Source organism: Falco biarmicus, chromosome 8 (genome assembly GCF_023638135.1).
Source record: "Falco biarmicus isolate bFalBia1 chromosome 8, bFalBia1.pri, whole genome shotgun sequence".
Classification (NCBI taxonomy): domain Eukaryota; kingdom Metazoa; phylum Chordata; class Aves; order Falconiformes; family Falconidae; genus Falco; species Falco biarmicus.
The window spans coordinates 12,578,658-12,595,438 of record NC_079295.1 but is presented as its reverse complement, the minus strand read 5'-3'; the positions used below and the strand labels follow the sequence as shown (position 1 = coordinate 12,595,438).

Sequence of the window (16,781 nt, the reverse complement as noted above, 5' to 3'; positions counted from 1 at the left end):
TCCTGCAAGAGCAAGATCCTTTCCACATAAGAACGGAAGCCTGGAAACAGGCGTTTATGGTAACCTAAAGCTTCTAAGCCATCATCTTTCACATTACTTGCTATGCCCGTGCTTTTTCTCCCTGCATGGTAAAGATCACACAATTTCCTCCCTGCCTAGAATCTCTGCAGCTAAAATGTATAAAAAGAATCCACCAGTTTATCATACGAATTGCCAGTATTGGTGTCTATTTTCAGGCAGGCTTTTCCTGCTGAGCCAAGGTCAGCCTGAGATACAATGAGAACAGAGGTGATCAGCTGATCTCGGAACACAGACAGAACATAACCGGCAAAGGCTTCACGTGCCCACTGAAGTACCCTTAGGAAAGGGATAAAGGCAGTGCAATGGTGGGCGACATTTTCCACTGTAGAACATTTATTTGTATTCCACAGAAAGCAAAACTATTTCTTTTTGAACTTGAGCATGCAATAAATTGGGAAGAAAACTGTTGGATAAAAATAACAGATAGGATAGAAAATTATGATCAAGAGGGAATGACAATCAACCACCCACAATAACAATATGCAGGTTAATAACAGATCCTCTTCTGTTTTGCAGCTAGCTGTAGGAAAAGATGTTCATATTTAAGCCCAACATATGTGAAACTAGAGATGCCTAGGCAAGCACTGTGACCTCATGTGTCAGATCAGGTTGCTGCTCAAGTTTGCTGCAGTCAGCCAAATTAATTTCTTTTCCTTTTAAAATGGCTAGATTTATAGTCTTCTCGTAGTACTGAAGACAAAGTCTACACCATCAGCTCTAAACAGTGCTGGACTGCGGTTGCAAAAACAAACAAAAAACCCACACCACAGAAACACCAAAAAAACATTCCACGTGACTGTTCGGACAACTTCAGAATTGTGCTGAAAACACGAGGCCTTCTTCCATTAGCCTGTGAGCTCCATAACAATTTACCCTGATTTTACTGAATTTTCTTTGATGACATTAGTATATTTGTTTGTATGAGGTTAATAATAAAATACACCCCAAATTCATTTAACACACTGTCAAGCTCACCAACTATTTAAGTACTGCCATGGTAAAGCTGGAGATTTCAACTTTAGGATTCCCACCAACTTCAAGAGACAAAAGTTTGAGAAAACATTCTTAGGATTAAAAACACTGGATATTAAACACAATATTGTAACACTTCAGAAAAGAACAATTAGACTTACAGTTGAAGTAAAATGATTTTTTTGGACCTTAGTGGCTTCAGAGAACAATTACAATATACTCTGTAACTGGCATTTCAAACGCAGTTAACAGTAAATCATCTGGTCAGCTATCAGACCTACCCAAAAATCAAAGTCTGTATACACTACTTGCAATAAATAAGTTTTGGGGTTTGGGTTTGTATTTTTTTAAAAAATAACAGTTTTCCAGTCCTATTGACTAACTTTTGTGGTAGTAGTCCTCGGTTTTCAGTAATGTATCTTCAAGAATTCCTTCTTGCTGTCACACTGCATCTTCAAGGTTTTTTCTGGCTTTCATGTGTTATAAAAAAATAATGCATTTAAATTACATCTGCAAATTATTGCACAAGTTTACCCCGATACAGAGCACATATATATATATAAATCTAATTAGAGGAAAACCCCATTACCTTATGTTCAGTAACAATACTCAACCTGAGGCTAACAAGGTGACTGCCAGGTGTTATTTACACTGTAGCTCAAATTTCAGTAGGTTAAAATACTGGTGCAGCAATTCCTTGTAGAGCTTCGGTGTACCTTTCTCTTTATGAGCAATACAGCGGCTTTATGTCTGAACACCACCTAGCATGATCTCATGTCTTTCCGTTCTACAACAAAGATGGCACATCTTTCAGTGGAACCAACCTCTCCCAATTCACCCCACAATTTTTGAGGGAGGAGACAAAAATCTAACAGAACCCAACACAGACATGGTGGAATCAAATGCCTTACATGTAATTTTTTTCCAGCTCAAAGTTCACACAAGCTACATGTGCAGTGACTCCCAGTGCATCCTGCAGGAACTCAAGTCTCAGCAATTCCCGATGGTCAGAAAATGATACCAACAAAATCACTTACAGTTGTTAAAACATAATCCTTCACCCAGAAAATAAAGACCTTACACAGAATGCCAATCAAAAACATGTTAGGTAGAGAAAATACTGTGCACTTCTTTCACTACAAGCATTTACAGCATCACTAAGTCAGCCACATTTCATGCAATACCCACTTAACACAGTGGGGAGGTGGTAGTTTTTTCAGAAACAGAGGTGACAATTTCTATCGTGCTACTTTAATTGCACAAAAAAGGGGCAGAGGAAGAATACTGAGAAAATGCTACTACCTTTTCTTACCCTCTTCATGCTGTGATAGATCTGAAAGCAAATGACATATCTACATAACCTCTTCATGCAAGTGTTAAGGTTCAGAGGTCAGTGCACCATTGTTATAGTTGTGTGTCAAAGTTCAGTGTCTTAAACTTTCCAAATGCATCTGAAGTGGCAAAGATATCAGAACATAAGCTTCTAATACATGTTGTATTTTACAGTAGTTTGGTGATAAAGTATTTGTACAGCAGAAAACTTTCCCAATCGCTTTTTCGGACTACTCTTCATGCCTTACAGATTTCATTAGTTTTTGAATAAATAATTACACTTGACCTGGTCTTTGTCACATTATATATTCCATCAATAATACACTGAATATCTGGTATACACACATACCATTTCTCAGGGTTCATTATATACCCATCCAGAGTCAGATGCCACAAAGGTCTTCTAGAAGTGAAGCAGCTATGTAGCTGTTCCTGCACCACACTTTGATATGCTATTACAGCTTTAATTCATCCAAATAAACTTGTTTTCACCTCCTGGGGCACAGAATGCCAGCTGCTGCCACTGTTAGCAGTAAGTTATATCATGTACTAGTGCCATAGTTGTAGTATCAGGAATTAGACTCTATTGTCCTATGGGTCCCTTCAAACTCTAGATAATCCATGATTCTGTGTCTTTCAGGACCTTTTCCAGCGATAAAAAAACATTTTAAAACTCAATTAGTAAGATGCTCAACAAGGACTAGATGGTCAAAAGCTGAAAAGACAGTCACTGCCACCATCTACTCCATTAAAATACTAATACTGCAGTTATTCATTGTATTATCTGTTAGGCTAGATGTGTCTTTAATAATTAAAAGTATGTTTTAGATTCTTAATTATGCAATTGTCTGCACAACATTGATTTTTAGAAAGATGTTTTAAGCCTTTAAGTGAAGAAATACATTCATCCTACCCCATTCCTACAATGTACCAGGAGGAAAGCTGTTTGATACCTCTTATTCTAAAGAGCCACCACATTTGCTAGAAACTGGAAAGCTGGCAAGTCTAAGTGCATGCATAGGAATAACAATGTCTTTTTTTTTACAAGCTACCATTAGCAAGAACAAAACTCATAGCATTCAATATACATGCAAGCTCCATTGTTAATGCAGTCATCTGGAAAAATAATGTAATTAATATTAGACTGTTCTCTAGCTTGTATTTAAGGTTGACCTCTGTGCAATTTTTACTTTATGACCTTCAGTCTGCAAATGAAGATTTTCATACATTCACGAGCACAGTTCAATTACAAAGAAACTGTGGCACCTAAAAATCAATAGCCCATTATAGTATCCTATGATAGACAATTGTAAATGTATTTCATCTATTGAAATGTGATACTACATGCTATCATATTGCATGCTTGGAAAATACTGCAGACCTTCCACCAATTCCACTAAAGTCAGCAGCATGATCTTACCCACCCATGCAATCCTACACAGTAAACAAATCAAATTTCCTAACTTTGAAAGGAGAGCTAAGAGCACTCGGTGGGAAAGCCCAGCAAGTCAAAGTACTTGCCAGCCCAGAAAGCATGTTGTGCAAGAGAAGTTGGTTACTTTGCAGCAAAGAACTGAAATAAAGAGTAAATTTTGTTACCATTTTATGACTTTATGGAAGCAAGGTCTGAGGTCTGTTGCAGCCTGACTGCTGTGCATTTTCGAGCAGGAGACTGGAAACTGATACTGCTTGGATTAATAACATACATTATTAATACATTACAAGATCTAAACAGCTTAATAAATTCATTTTACAGTGCTTTATGTCATGACAGCCAGTGTTGCAGCCATGATTCTTTCAAGCCCGATACATGTTTAGTTGCCAGGAGGAAACGGGAGTTTTGGCAAGAGAACTACCACCAGTTAGCATACTTGCACTTAAAAAAACTTGCCCAGTCTGGGTTCCAACTAAAATATTCAGCTGCACCACTTTATCTCATAAACAATTCTGAACTATCTTCAGGTTTCAGAACAGTCTATTAATAACTGGATAATCCACGTGACCGAGCTATCATTTCCAAGATCTCCAAGCACATCCATTTGTCATGTTATCCTTGCTTCACATATTCAAGGCTACCTCCTTAATACCAGGAGATTGGAAAGATCCTCGAAAAAGAAAGCATTTTTTGGAACTTGATTTTGCAACAATGGACAAATTCTCACAGAACACACAGGGCTCCAAGGGCAGCTAAACAAGAAGCTAATTAGGTGGCTGACATACACAACAGAAAGGGGAAAACAGTATCATTGAAGAGTTCTCTATTTTTAGTGTGGAAAATTCATTTCTTCCCTACAATGACAGATATGTTCAAACTGATTCCTGCCGTAAACTGTACCAAAATCTGATGTGATAAACAATTGAGCAAAATAAAACAATGACTGTTCAGAGCAATTCCTTACTTTCATGCTGTTTCTAATCAGTCTCCAACTTCAAACACAAGAGGACCATAATGAACAAAGAACACCACTTCATCTAGAGACCAGAATTTTTAGATTGCTTTAACTGCATCTGCTTACATCAACAATAACCTCTTTATTTAAGCTGGAAGTTTCACTTACAAAACTGAGTAACTTAAAAGAAGAATCAAGATAATGACATTATATAGGACATAAGAATTCACAGCTTCTCCGACATGCTCTTGATTTCAACATGAGTTTTACTTGCAGAAAGTTGAAAAGATAAATTTGTTGCTAGAAACACAATTGATGTATTACACAAAAACTTAAACTTGAGTCAAAAGATTCCTTAATAGAAGGCAAAAAAAATTTACAAAGTTATTAATTATGAATTCATTTTTAAAGGTAACTACACCAGCTGAATTTTAATTTAGAAACACTAACAGAAGTGTGAAAGTCAGTACTGTCTGCACTTCGATGCTTAGAGAGACCGCATCAAAAGAACACCTTTTACTCTTGCCCAAACAATTAAAAAAGGCATTACCACAAAGCCATGAAATTGCCCAAGGACTGATGTTTTTACTAGAGATCTAGAATTTTTATTCTAGAGCCTTCTCACCTGCAGTCTGAAATTCAGTAAAGCAACTCCTGGTTACAAGTTGTTTGTAAGCCAGTTTATTTTGTTTTCATCACTTAACTGAACAGCTTACTATTTCTAAACATACTTAAGCAGTACCTTTTTGCAGACTCATCTGTGGTCTAGTCACCTACAGTCAAATTAAAGAAAACCCATGAGACTCATTTTTACACATGCACTCAGACTACTAGAAAGAAGAAAATTATGTTCATACAGAATGAATATTGCAGTATATTCTGCTAAAAAAATTTGGACAATTTGTCCATCTCAATTAAAATTAGTGAACACTGGTAAGATTTTAAATAAAGTTTAAGAACTATTTCATTGAAGCAGTATTTAGAAGTCTGACTTACTCCCTAATTAAGATATTTAGTAAACTCTGTCCTTTCTTCTTTTATTACAGAAACACTTCAACTATGAGACATTTGAGCACCGCTATTATCTCACAGTACTGTTTATGCACTTCCTAAATAGTTTAATTAAGATACCATATTCTATTCAGTTAAAACCTCTCATTAGAGTTCTGAAGATCTGCCACAGGGGGGAGGTAGATGCCTGCAACTTGAAATGAGAGGCAGCCCTAAAGTACTCATAACATTTGATCTTCATGATAAGTTACTGTACATGGATTACCCAAACAAATACCAGTCATTTTGAAAGTTCTAGAAAACTAAAATTGAGGAGAGGTGGGAGGGGAAAAAGTACAATAAAAATAAATGCTATCTCCAAGTTATAAAATTCTCTACCAAAAAAATACCTGTTAAAACTGTAATGAAATTACCACTGAGACAATAGAACAAATCCTTCTAGAATTTAAAACCGTGCAGATCAATGTATTAAAAGAAGCAAATTAGATCCCTGAGTAATATACTTATGATGGAGGCAGATAACAGAAAAAAATTATTCGTTAGTTTTATTTTAAACTAAGTCGTAATCCTATGGAAAATATATTCCAGAGTCTTACAACAAACCCCATACAACTGAAACCAAAACAGTTTCGTAAGTATGGTACACATCACTAGCTGAAGTCTGTAACTTTGGTTTTAATGTAAATCACATCTAGCTACAGCTAGAAGAGAATCCTTCCTTGTTGGAAAGCAGCAGGTACATAGTTAACAAACAGGAAAAATTGGATTTTTAAATGCAATGCTACCTAACAACAGTATCTAGCCTTGAAAAGGTTTACTATAATACCTTCCAAGTGTTTCAGAGATTCTTCACACATGTACTTCTCAATATCCTCTGCCCTTTCACACACAAATAACCCCCCCAAACAAAAACACCAAACCCACAACTCAGCACAGTTTTACATCTGGTACTTACCGATAAAACAGGTCCTAAACTACTGACTTTGCCTCCAACTCCTTCCTTATGTATTTAGCTTCAAACTTACTTGATACAAGTTAAATCTTATTCATCACTTCACTAAGCTAAATCCAATACACATCATTACAAGTCTGAAGTGCACCAGAAGTGTGCTTCGCAAAGCAACGACCAAAACAAGAATTTAGCTGAACTACCCATTTTCTTTCTGAAGCCATCTCCGTAACAAACATTTTTCACCAAGAAAAAGCCAGATGTTTTCTGAGAAAACACATTCAGATATTAATTAGGTTTAAGCAGCTCCCTGTGATCAAATGCAAATGGAAGAGCAGCAACCAATAATCCAAAAGCATCAGCCAGCAAATACAGTAAAATGCATCTCAAATATCTCCCAATCCACTTGTACATAGGTTACTGCTAAAGCATACAACGAAGCACCAACGTGCCCTGAGGTAGAAACCTTATTTCCCACTAAGTGCTTTGGGGATTTTACTCAGGACCCTCTCTAGCTTAATCCTGTAAACTGGGTGCCCATTAGTATCCGAGGGACATCCGAGTATCCTGGACTTATCTTTTCATTCTAATTTCATCAGAGAAGAGCAGCTGAAGAACTCCAAGACCACACTGCAGCGTGAAGCAAAAGCATGGAAATGGGTATGTCTGAACATTCACCTGACCAGCACACTACTGAGCCAAACTAAAATACTGATGTTGACCCACACTAAACACAGCCACAAACTCAAAAAGTAGTAGTTGCACATAGTTTCCCAAGTACTGAAGAAAACTTGCTCTCTTCCCAGATGAAAGAGACCTTTATCTTCATTGAAGACTATGGGCTTACATAACACATATGATTACTGGAGAGGCTCACCTCCAAATGGAAGCTTCAGGATGCTGGAAGTTCAATTTTTTTGAAAAACACAATCATCATTCAGCCAATACCTTAAAGACAATTTCTTAGAAAAGTCTTGAAATGAAGGCAGCTCTGGCCACTACCACATTGCATTTTTCTATTCAGCTATTTCTACTCAACATTTTTATGTTAGAATGCTACAGTTTGTTACCTCTTAAGTGCACATTGCTATGAAATACCCATGGAGAGATTTCTACATTAGCTAGTTTTAACACTAGTTGGTACTAAAGTAAAAATCAGCAGCACCTGCTCTGCTGATAACACTTTAATAAACATTAGGCAGCATCATACTTGGACTACTGCAAATAGTTTTTCCTAACAGAACTCATACTTGTTGAGAAAACCACCTAAGAAAACCTTAACTTGATTTAGCTTTATTAATAATACAAAGAGTTATAAGGTTGCTATGACATTCAAAACATGATGCCAGAGATTATAAACCAGCAATGAATCTTAATAAAAAAAAATTAAAGTCACATATGCTAAAAGCAGTCCTGTCCCTGGGAGCCAGCTGTGTATAGCGTTCTTCCAGCAGGTTGCCCATCACCTTTCCAGGAAAAAACACCCAATAAAATTAAAGGCATTAGTAAATAAAGCTGCCATTTTAAACATTTCCAACTTACTGGGAAGTAATTCAGAGAAAGTAATTACAGAGGAAAAGTCAGTGCTGCTATTTTTTCTACAATCATGCAATCAGAGCACAAATGGGGGAAAAGCACTTATTTACACTTACTCAGTTTTTCAAACCGTGTGTACATTGCCATCATTTAAAGTGCAAGCTACATGTCTGCTGAAATAACTGAAGGCAAAACAGGTGAGATGTAAGTTAAATTACTGCCACCAGTAGTTATACAACTAACCACAGATGCCAGTTGTATATTTCAAACCCTGACCAACTTTGTATTACTTCCTCTTGTGTATTACCAGCCGAACACATATTCCATTGCTTTAGATACAATACTTTCATCTTTCCTAGGAGTTTGTCTGTCAGAAACCACCTAGAAGGCGGGGGGGAAAGAGGAAGAGAGAAAATAAAAAGAAACAGTCAGCATATAATTAATTCTTCTTACAGGAACCAGGTTTTTTTTTTTTTTTCATTAGTGGTACTGTATTTTGACATAGTATGCTCAAAAGATTTTCAAAACAAGCCCCTAACCTCTGGAAAAGTGACAAGTCAATTTTTTTTTCTTATTTTTTGAGAGACTGAACAGACCGAGTTTGTACTTGAACGCCATATTTAAGGAAATGACAGGAGAAAATAAAGGCTAAGGTCACACAACTTCATGTGTGTGCAGCCTCATACAACTGAAGGGAAAGAGCACAAAACCACATGCTTCTGTTCTCCTTAAAATACCTGATAGTCACTAGTGGAAGCTTTATATGCTGTTGCAAGAGGTCTCATTGTAGAAATCCTTGTGGTATTATTTGCAGGTTGTACTGGTGTGCTGACAGATTTTGAAGGTGGAGTGAAGACTGAAGACACTGGGGATGTAGAACTTCTTTCAAAGGTTTCCATCACACTCTTAAAAAGAGGGTTAACAATGTAAAAAAAAAAAATACTAAACAGAGAAGACCACAGGTAAATTGCCTGTCAGTACAAAGCACACAAGTACATACCACCACCAAGCACTTGCCTCGCTGCAATCATTTATACATTGGATTACAGCATTGCAAAGTAGTGGAAACTTGTAATCTGCTCACTATATGTACTAATGTCAGCCAAAATCTGCCATCACACATATATCACAGCCCCTAAATCCCACAGATTCCAGTCTGGGCAACTCTTTAATTTCCATTGTCTCTTATGTTACAGTTTCACTTCATACCTTGTACATCAGCATAATTCTGTGCATTGGAACTTCCAACGAGCACAGGGATTTCCCACAGTGACCCTTCTCAGCAGGAAATTTTGACAAATACTTAAGAACTCATGTAAGGTATAATAGACTATACCTTCATAACTGAACTATCTATGCTTTGCAATTCAAAAAAGGAAAAATGTTAAAGAGGTCAGGGAAAATAAAAAGGCAGCCCAAAAGCAGAGTGCCTTATATTTAAATAAAAGCAGCTGTTAACTTACTTTATCTATACACGGTTTGACACCAATCATGATAGATTCACCAAAAATTCTTCCATCTTTGCTTAAGGCTTTCCGGGCTTGAAGCTTAGACTGGTATCGAATATGCATCCAGTTTCCTGTGTTGGACATCTGAAAGATCAAGTGAAAACTGTGACACTTATCCCTTTGAAGAATGAACCAGATAATTTGAGATCTATTTGCGAAAAGTAAGACATACCACATGCTTTAGTATGTTTCCATATTGAGCAAACTGTAGAAGAATATAGGAAGCTGATGCTTGAGGAAATCTGAAAAGACAGAAAGAATACTAAAAAAATTATGATGAGTAGTTTAAGAATTCTGGTGCTAAAAATAAAACCCTGTGAAGGGTTTTTAGAAATTCAAGAGACACCAGTGTGTTAATGCCTTCTCAGCAGCAGTGACTTGAGGAATATTTTATTCTAGGCATTTTTACTTCACCACACACCTTAATAGCAGAACAGTGCCTTTTTAACTTGAAAAAATTAACATGTAGCTTAAGTTAAGGTGCTTCACTACAATACATGCATTTGGAGGCTTTTAAGTACAATTGTGTGTCCTGCAGAACCTAGGAACACCAGACAACAGCAACGTCCAAGTATTTCTTTCCGTATGTTGCAAAGACTTCACCCATGTTTTTTTCCAATGTTTTGGGAATCAACTCACCCAAATACAGTTACCCATGTGTCATCAAGCTGATCTTCTGAAGTCAGGGAATCACCCTGAGTGTAAAAAGGATCTAGCTGAGCAGGAGATAGAGTAGTCTTCCTAGGCTGCCCAATACTTGCAGAACTGAACACACTTGAAGCTGTTAAATCAAAATGGCATTGTTTAACAAATTACTTTTGCCAGACAGATAATCTTGAGAGCCTATAGTGAAAGAACAAATTCAGTATCAGTCATTTCACTTGCATATGGAAGAGTCTGATGGAGATTTGCAGACACAGACTAACAGTAAGTCAATCCAAACTTCAGTCTGCAAACATGCTATTAAGTGTTATGACTAGCAACCTAGCTTTCTCCTTGACCTCTAAACAACAGCAACTTAATGCAGAAGCCAAAAGGAACAAGGCAGCAAAAGACAACAACCAGCAAGAAGCCATCGTTTCATACACAAGGTAGGAAACCTTATGAAGATGGAAGGCTGCTTCACTCAAGTACAACCACCTCTGTGCTCAGCTCAACAAGTTTTGAATAAGGAGTAAGCAAAGTTGATTGAAATTCAGTCTCAAAATGGAAAAATATTTCCTATTCACATCTATATACCTTTTGAAAAGCTAACAAATAAACACGCAACTCCTTTGCAAATTAGCAAGTTGATGTAGCTTGAACAGTGATGACTTTTGTGTAAAGGAAAGCAGTAAGAAAGTAGATTATACATTTTCAAAGGACATCTACCTGTTCCAGGAGTTGATGACATAGTTCCAACCAATGGGCTCTGTGTTAGAGAAAAGCTGGCCTGCATTAAAATACAGAAAGTAACAAATCATTCTTACAGGTACACTTCTTAGATCAGAAGAGATCATTTCCAGGTAACTTCAGGCAAGATTACTAACTGTTTGCCTTAAGTCACTCCTAACTTTCAAGAGTAAGAACAGATAGTTACATATATATTTAATACATGATTATGAAGTTAGTTGACAATGTTTTTCCATTCTAGCACACAGCCTAGCAGATAGCCTGGACATCCAGTAGGGCTCAGCTATTACCTTCTGGAATTTCCAGCTGACTGCTAAGCCTTAGAAGAGAACAGTTGACCTTCCTGATCAGAGGCTTAAATGCAGGTATCAGAGATAGTATAGGAATGTAGGGCAAGCTACAGAAGGGAAGCAACACAAGCAACAGAATTCAGGGTCTGTATAGTATTTTATCATCTAACAAGAGTTACCGGTATACAAGGCGGCAGCTTATTTAGGCTTAGGGCAAGCTTTAGGTAATAGGAACTGACAAAAACATTCCCTAACACCAATCACATACGCTTTGTAAAACAAAGTCACTTTGGGTATCAATACTCAGAAACTTTATAGCTTAACTTTTTCAAAACGGGCATCTCACTATTGCTGTAGTATATTAACTCACAACGTTCATGTCATCCTGATGGAAAGGATACCAGTATCCTAAGTTACCAGCATTTGATTTTCACTAAAGCACTTAGAACTAATGGGAGCATAACCCCGAGTTGTATTCCTCGTGACCAGACTTCCTTTCCCTCTCAACTACTTAGTGCACCTGCACTGAAGGAAAGTATACTTTGGGTTTTAGCTGCTAGCAGTTACTTTTTTAAAAACACAGAAGTATTTCAATATGAAAAAAAAAACTTAGCATATTTTTAGCTTGAATCCTGTCATTTCTCGGACAAGATCAAACAAACTGCAGCACCAGTAGACCTAGCATTCTGATAGCTGCTCACTGTTTTGTTGTTTTGGGTTGATACCCACTCTTTCAAGACAGTATTGATTCTGTCCTTCACAGAGAACATGAACTTTCAAAATAAACTTTTCAGAAGGCGACACTCAATACAAAGACTGCTTATTCAGTGAAAGGCCTTCTCCTTGAATCAAAAGAATCATGTTCACTAAAAAAGAACCAACTTACACTAGACTGCTCAGCTGACATAAGTAGTGGAGCTTATTATTAGAGTGACCTTCTAGAAATGTTAAATGTTATTCTTTCAAAATTAACCCTACATCCATGGCCAAATTTTAATTAGATGTTTTACTCTGCACAAAATTCCTTCTATTTCAGTAAGTGCCTCTACTGCCCACTAAAAGAAAAGAGCACATTATTTGGACTCTTCCGGCAATCAACAGCCCAATAAATTTGCAAAGTGAAAAGCTGCAATAAGTCTGCATTTGTCATGTACAAAGCATAGCAGAGGTGCGATTTTCATTTTTCATTCTCTACAGTATTGAAAAAAAATCAGTAGCAATAGGAGATAGCTCCATGACTGCAGCTCTCATTTTGACTACATAGGAACATGCACACCAAACACCCTAAGGAACAGCAGCATATGACAACTCACCAGTCACTTTGTTACAGTTTATACACCCGAGTTAAAGAAATCACTGAAGCAGTAAGCTGCCTCATATCTGCTAACAGGCCAGTACCTAAGCCACTTACTGGTCTTCTTGAGGTTAGAGGTGTTGATCCAAGCCCAGGACTAGATAATTCATCATATATGCTTCTAACTGGTGGGGCACCGCTTTTATCTTTATGTGTAGGGACTACTGGTTGTGGGGGAGATCCTCCTGCAATTAAAAGGAACAAATGAAAAGCGTGACAGAACTTGCAATCTTACTCCACTGCTACTTGCTCTTGAAACTTCAACAGTAAATTCAGCCATGAAAGACTTGTTTCACTGGGCGTTTGCAAAACCATCTGGCCTACCAAACTGTTCAGGTTTTACTGTTCTACATAAGAATACCACATGCCAAACTGCCTCCTTACACAAGTTATCATCTAAAACTTAAACCTCTTATTAAAATAGTATATTCACTACTTACATGCACTTGTTCTCTTTATGAAATTCTGAGCATAGCTACATCTTCCTATTTTAGGGCAGGTTATTTTAAATGTTTCAGAGACTAACTCCCCTGTAGCTGAGATGCAAAAGCAAGGTTTTTAAGACTTGGGACATTCTACATGCTAAAGAACCATACCAAAATGCACACAGACATTGCACATGCTGTCACGTTCCCACTATCAAAATCCCTTACCTTCCCATGTAATTTCATATCAAATAAAATGTAAGCTCTTCAGAGCAGGGACTAGCTTGTGTTTAGTCAGGATCAAGTTAAGCCAGCTGCTCCCTCATTTTGTAAACTTTGGGACTACCAGTATAACAGAGAATTAAACTGACTTTTGACATAAACTGACTTTTGACTTTGACAAGATCTTGACATATCTCTGCACACTTTGTGTGGGCTTACCCCAGAGTGAGGGGGACTAGTTTGACTTAACAGTTTTCACTTGCAAAACGTTTCAAAATTAGGCTTTTCCAAAGTACTTTTCAATACTAAATTCTGAGCTTCAAAACTTCAAAGTTCCTCTTTGAACTGTTTAACACATTCAAGAACTGTTACAGTATATTATATAAAGCACTCTCCCATCAAGGTCTGCAGTTTAAGTGATACACTCAATCACTCATTTCAGGAGACCTGTGATAGTATCCTGCTGGTTCCCCCTTTTCTAGAATTGAAACTCTGAGGCTGTAATAAACTCTTTTAAAAACAATTAGATGAAATTCACATGACTGTTTTCAATTTCATAAATATTTTCTTAAGAGGTTTGTATGTGGGGGAGACAGGAGGTGGGGTGGTGGTGGACAAGAGCAAGAAGCAGGAGACTAACAGACCACCAAACAGAATATCTCTAATTGGAAGGGACCCATAAGGATCCTCAAGTCCAATTCTGCTTGAAATTGAAAGAAATTAGTATCTAAAACTATCTGCAGTACTTTTATCCTCATTTAAAAAAAAAATAAATTACTAGTTTGCTAGCACTGTCAGATATTTAGATTACACCAAGTGATTCAATAGAAAGCCAAGATCACCCATGACATGAAATAAATTGAAGAAGTTGTTAATTACTCACACTTCTCAAGAGAGAAAAACAGACATACAATGCCATCATCTTAGAAACACAGGTAAAGACTTTTTCTAGTTGGAAAAAAGATGAGCACCTACAGTCAGTAAAAGTCACTACTCCAGTCCAATTACAGCAGACATCAAGACTAAATACAACTCCTAGGTACACATTAAGAGGTATTCCTTAGTTTTTCTCCATCCAGTTTTTAGAATTCTGACAATCTCCGAGTGACTTTTTAGAATTCATTGCAAAGAAATCAGCAGCTTGCAGAAGCTGCATTTAGTTTACCAGCAGAAATCCGTTTTAAACAAAGAGAAAACACTGATGGCTGCATATGCAACTGACATATAAAGAGCTACAGAAATTGATTTTATATTAGAAGATGTTCATGTAACCTTCCATGTAAAAGCAACTTTTCCTGGTATCACAACTGCTGCATTTAAAACTTTTATTAAACTTTAGTCTACTTAGCCAGATGCCACTGAATACACTTGTGTTCACTTATTCAAAGAGCTGGGTTAATTTATAGCAAGTTATAAAACTACAAGAATTCAAGTCTGCAACATTCAGGCAGAAGAGTAAGACAAACCCAACTTTTGCTTTTGGGACAACTTTTCAGCATTTAACAAATCCAGACCTGTAAGCAGCGGAGACCTCATTTCCATTACACCAACTGAAGGGCCGCTCAAAGCGCGTGGCTGCGGAGTCACCGGCGCAGGTAAATCGCCCATCAGGAATCCAGGAAGAAACTGAGCGCTAGCTCCCGGCTTTGGAGATGTCGGGGAGCCAAGAGTCATCGGCTCAGTTCCTGTGTTAATGAAAACAAAATTTAAAACCCCGGAAGAAGCCAAGTGATTGCACCTTTTCCAGTGCTTCAATAGTGGCACTATTAGAGAAACATAAAACGATACACAGTGACACACAGTAAGCGAGTACGGCTGATCTAATAATTTATCTTGCAAGTAACCGAAGTTTATCACAAGCTTGAATTTTTTGCAACTAAAAGAACCACCACGCTTAGACTCTGTTCTTAAAATACACCAGTTACGGCTGGGTGTCTGGTTTTGCGGGCAGCTACGATGTTAGGGCTGTTTTCAGGGCGTTCCTCCTGTAAGAGCCATCACGCCCGGGCTAGGCCCCCTCCCCCGCCAGCCAGCCAGCTAGCTCCGCGCCACAGCCCGGCTCACGGCGGCCTCCCCGCGGCCGGCCCCGCCGCGCCCCCGAGCTGCCCCCGGGTCTCGGCGTGCCTCCGGCGCGGACGCGGCCCGGGCAGCATGGCGTAACCCCGTGCACCCGCCGCCGGGGCCCCTCACCCGCTCCAGCCGCCAGGCTGCCCCAGCGCGTCCCCCCGCCCGGGGCTGGGGGCCCGCCGCAGCCCCGACCCCCTCACTGGCCCACAGAGGCGCGGGCGGCGCCGAGAGGCAGAGCCCGGCACGCCCGGAGAGACGGCCGCGACCTGAAGCGCCCCACACCCGCACGCAGCGAGGCGAGGCGGCGCCCGGCAGAGCCGAAGGAGGCACCGGCGGCAAGGCGGGCACAGTGGCAGGGAGGGCGCGGGCCCGCTCACCTGCGGGCGGCGCCTCCATGGCGAAAGCGGCCACGTCGGCCCGAGCGGCGGGAAAAAGCCGTAGCCGCTCCGCCGGGCGCTTTCAAACGGGACGGAACTTCCCCCCACCGTCACTTCCGCCCCGCCCGCCATCTTATCAGCGGCCGCGGCGCCGGGACGGGGCGTAACGTCACCGCGCCGCCGCTCCCAGGCCGCGGGGCGGGAGCTGTGGCCTCACAGGGGGCGCGGGCCCGGCCGCCGGCTGCACCCGCCAGCCCCGCTGGGGTGCCCGGCCCGCGCCCCCACCCCGCCTCATTCCTGCGGGCCGCCAGCGGCCGTCGTTAACGCGCACACCCCGGTGGGAAAGAACCGGCGTGGCCTAGATGATTCCCCACAACTCGTGGACCCGCCCCGGCACAGCCTGCCCCCCCGGGAGAAGGCCGCCAGCCCTTCCCGCCCGCGGCCCAGCGGGAGGCGCCGTGACCAGCTCGGCCACGGGCGGGCGGTGGCCACAGCGCAGCAGCGGGGAGCGGGACGGTGGCCCAGGCCTGGCGTTGGCATGAGCAGCGACCGCGGAGCACAAGGCACTGTGCGGTTCACACGCCGTGCCGTGCTGCGCTTCGAACTGGTGTGGACACAAACGCGCACCTGAAACCAAACCTTTGAAATCATTTCAGCACAAAATTTATCCAAACACAGTATTCTTTTTATTTTGTTGATATTAACATATCAAACCGCTTAAAACTGGTGTGAAGACCACAGAAAATACTATTAAAATCTTTTGCAGTTTTGTGGTTGGTTTGGTGGGTTTTTTTAAACATGCCCAAGACCTGTCAGGAGGGTCAAAATTACCTATTCTATGACATCTGTTCTTTACAGGTGATGTGGAATGGAGT

General features: G+C 39.9%; 1 protein-coding gene across 1 annotated transcript; it reads right to left on the bottom strand.

Moving 5' to 3' along the window:
- Positions 1-1,216: 1,216 nt before the first annotated feature.
- On the bottom strand, positions 1,217-16,024 carry NUP35 (nucleoporin 35). The gene is made up of 9 exons (XM_056348642.1): positions 15,907-16,024; positions 14,977-15,147; positions 12,873-13,000; positions 11,151-11,211; positions 10,419-10,560; positions 9,952-10,021; positions 9,735-9,863; positions 9,009-9,176; positions 1,217-8,652 (listed from the first exon to the last, which is right to left on the bottom strand). Exons 1-9 carry the CDS (start codon positions 15,923-15,925, stop codon positions 8,575-8,577), a joined length of 966 nt encoding a protein of 321 aa, XP_056204617.1. The 5' UTR covers positions 15,926-16,024; the 3' UTR covers positions 1,217-8,574.
- Between the last annotated feature and the right edge of the window lie 757 nt (positions 16,025-16,781).

Excerpts from the sequence above, each read along its gene's own strand:
- NUP35 (XM_056348642.1), bottom strand. Across the intron at positions 13,001-14,976 it reads GAGGTCTCCGCTGCTTACAG|GAGGATCTCCCCCACAACCA; the intron begins GTCTGGATTTGT and ends TTTTAATTGCAG. Across the intron at positions 8,653-9,008 it reads CTTCCACTAGTGACTATCAG|GTGGTTTCTGACAGACAAAC; the intron begins GTATTTTAAGGA and ends CCCGCCTTCTAG.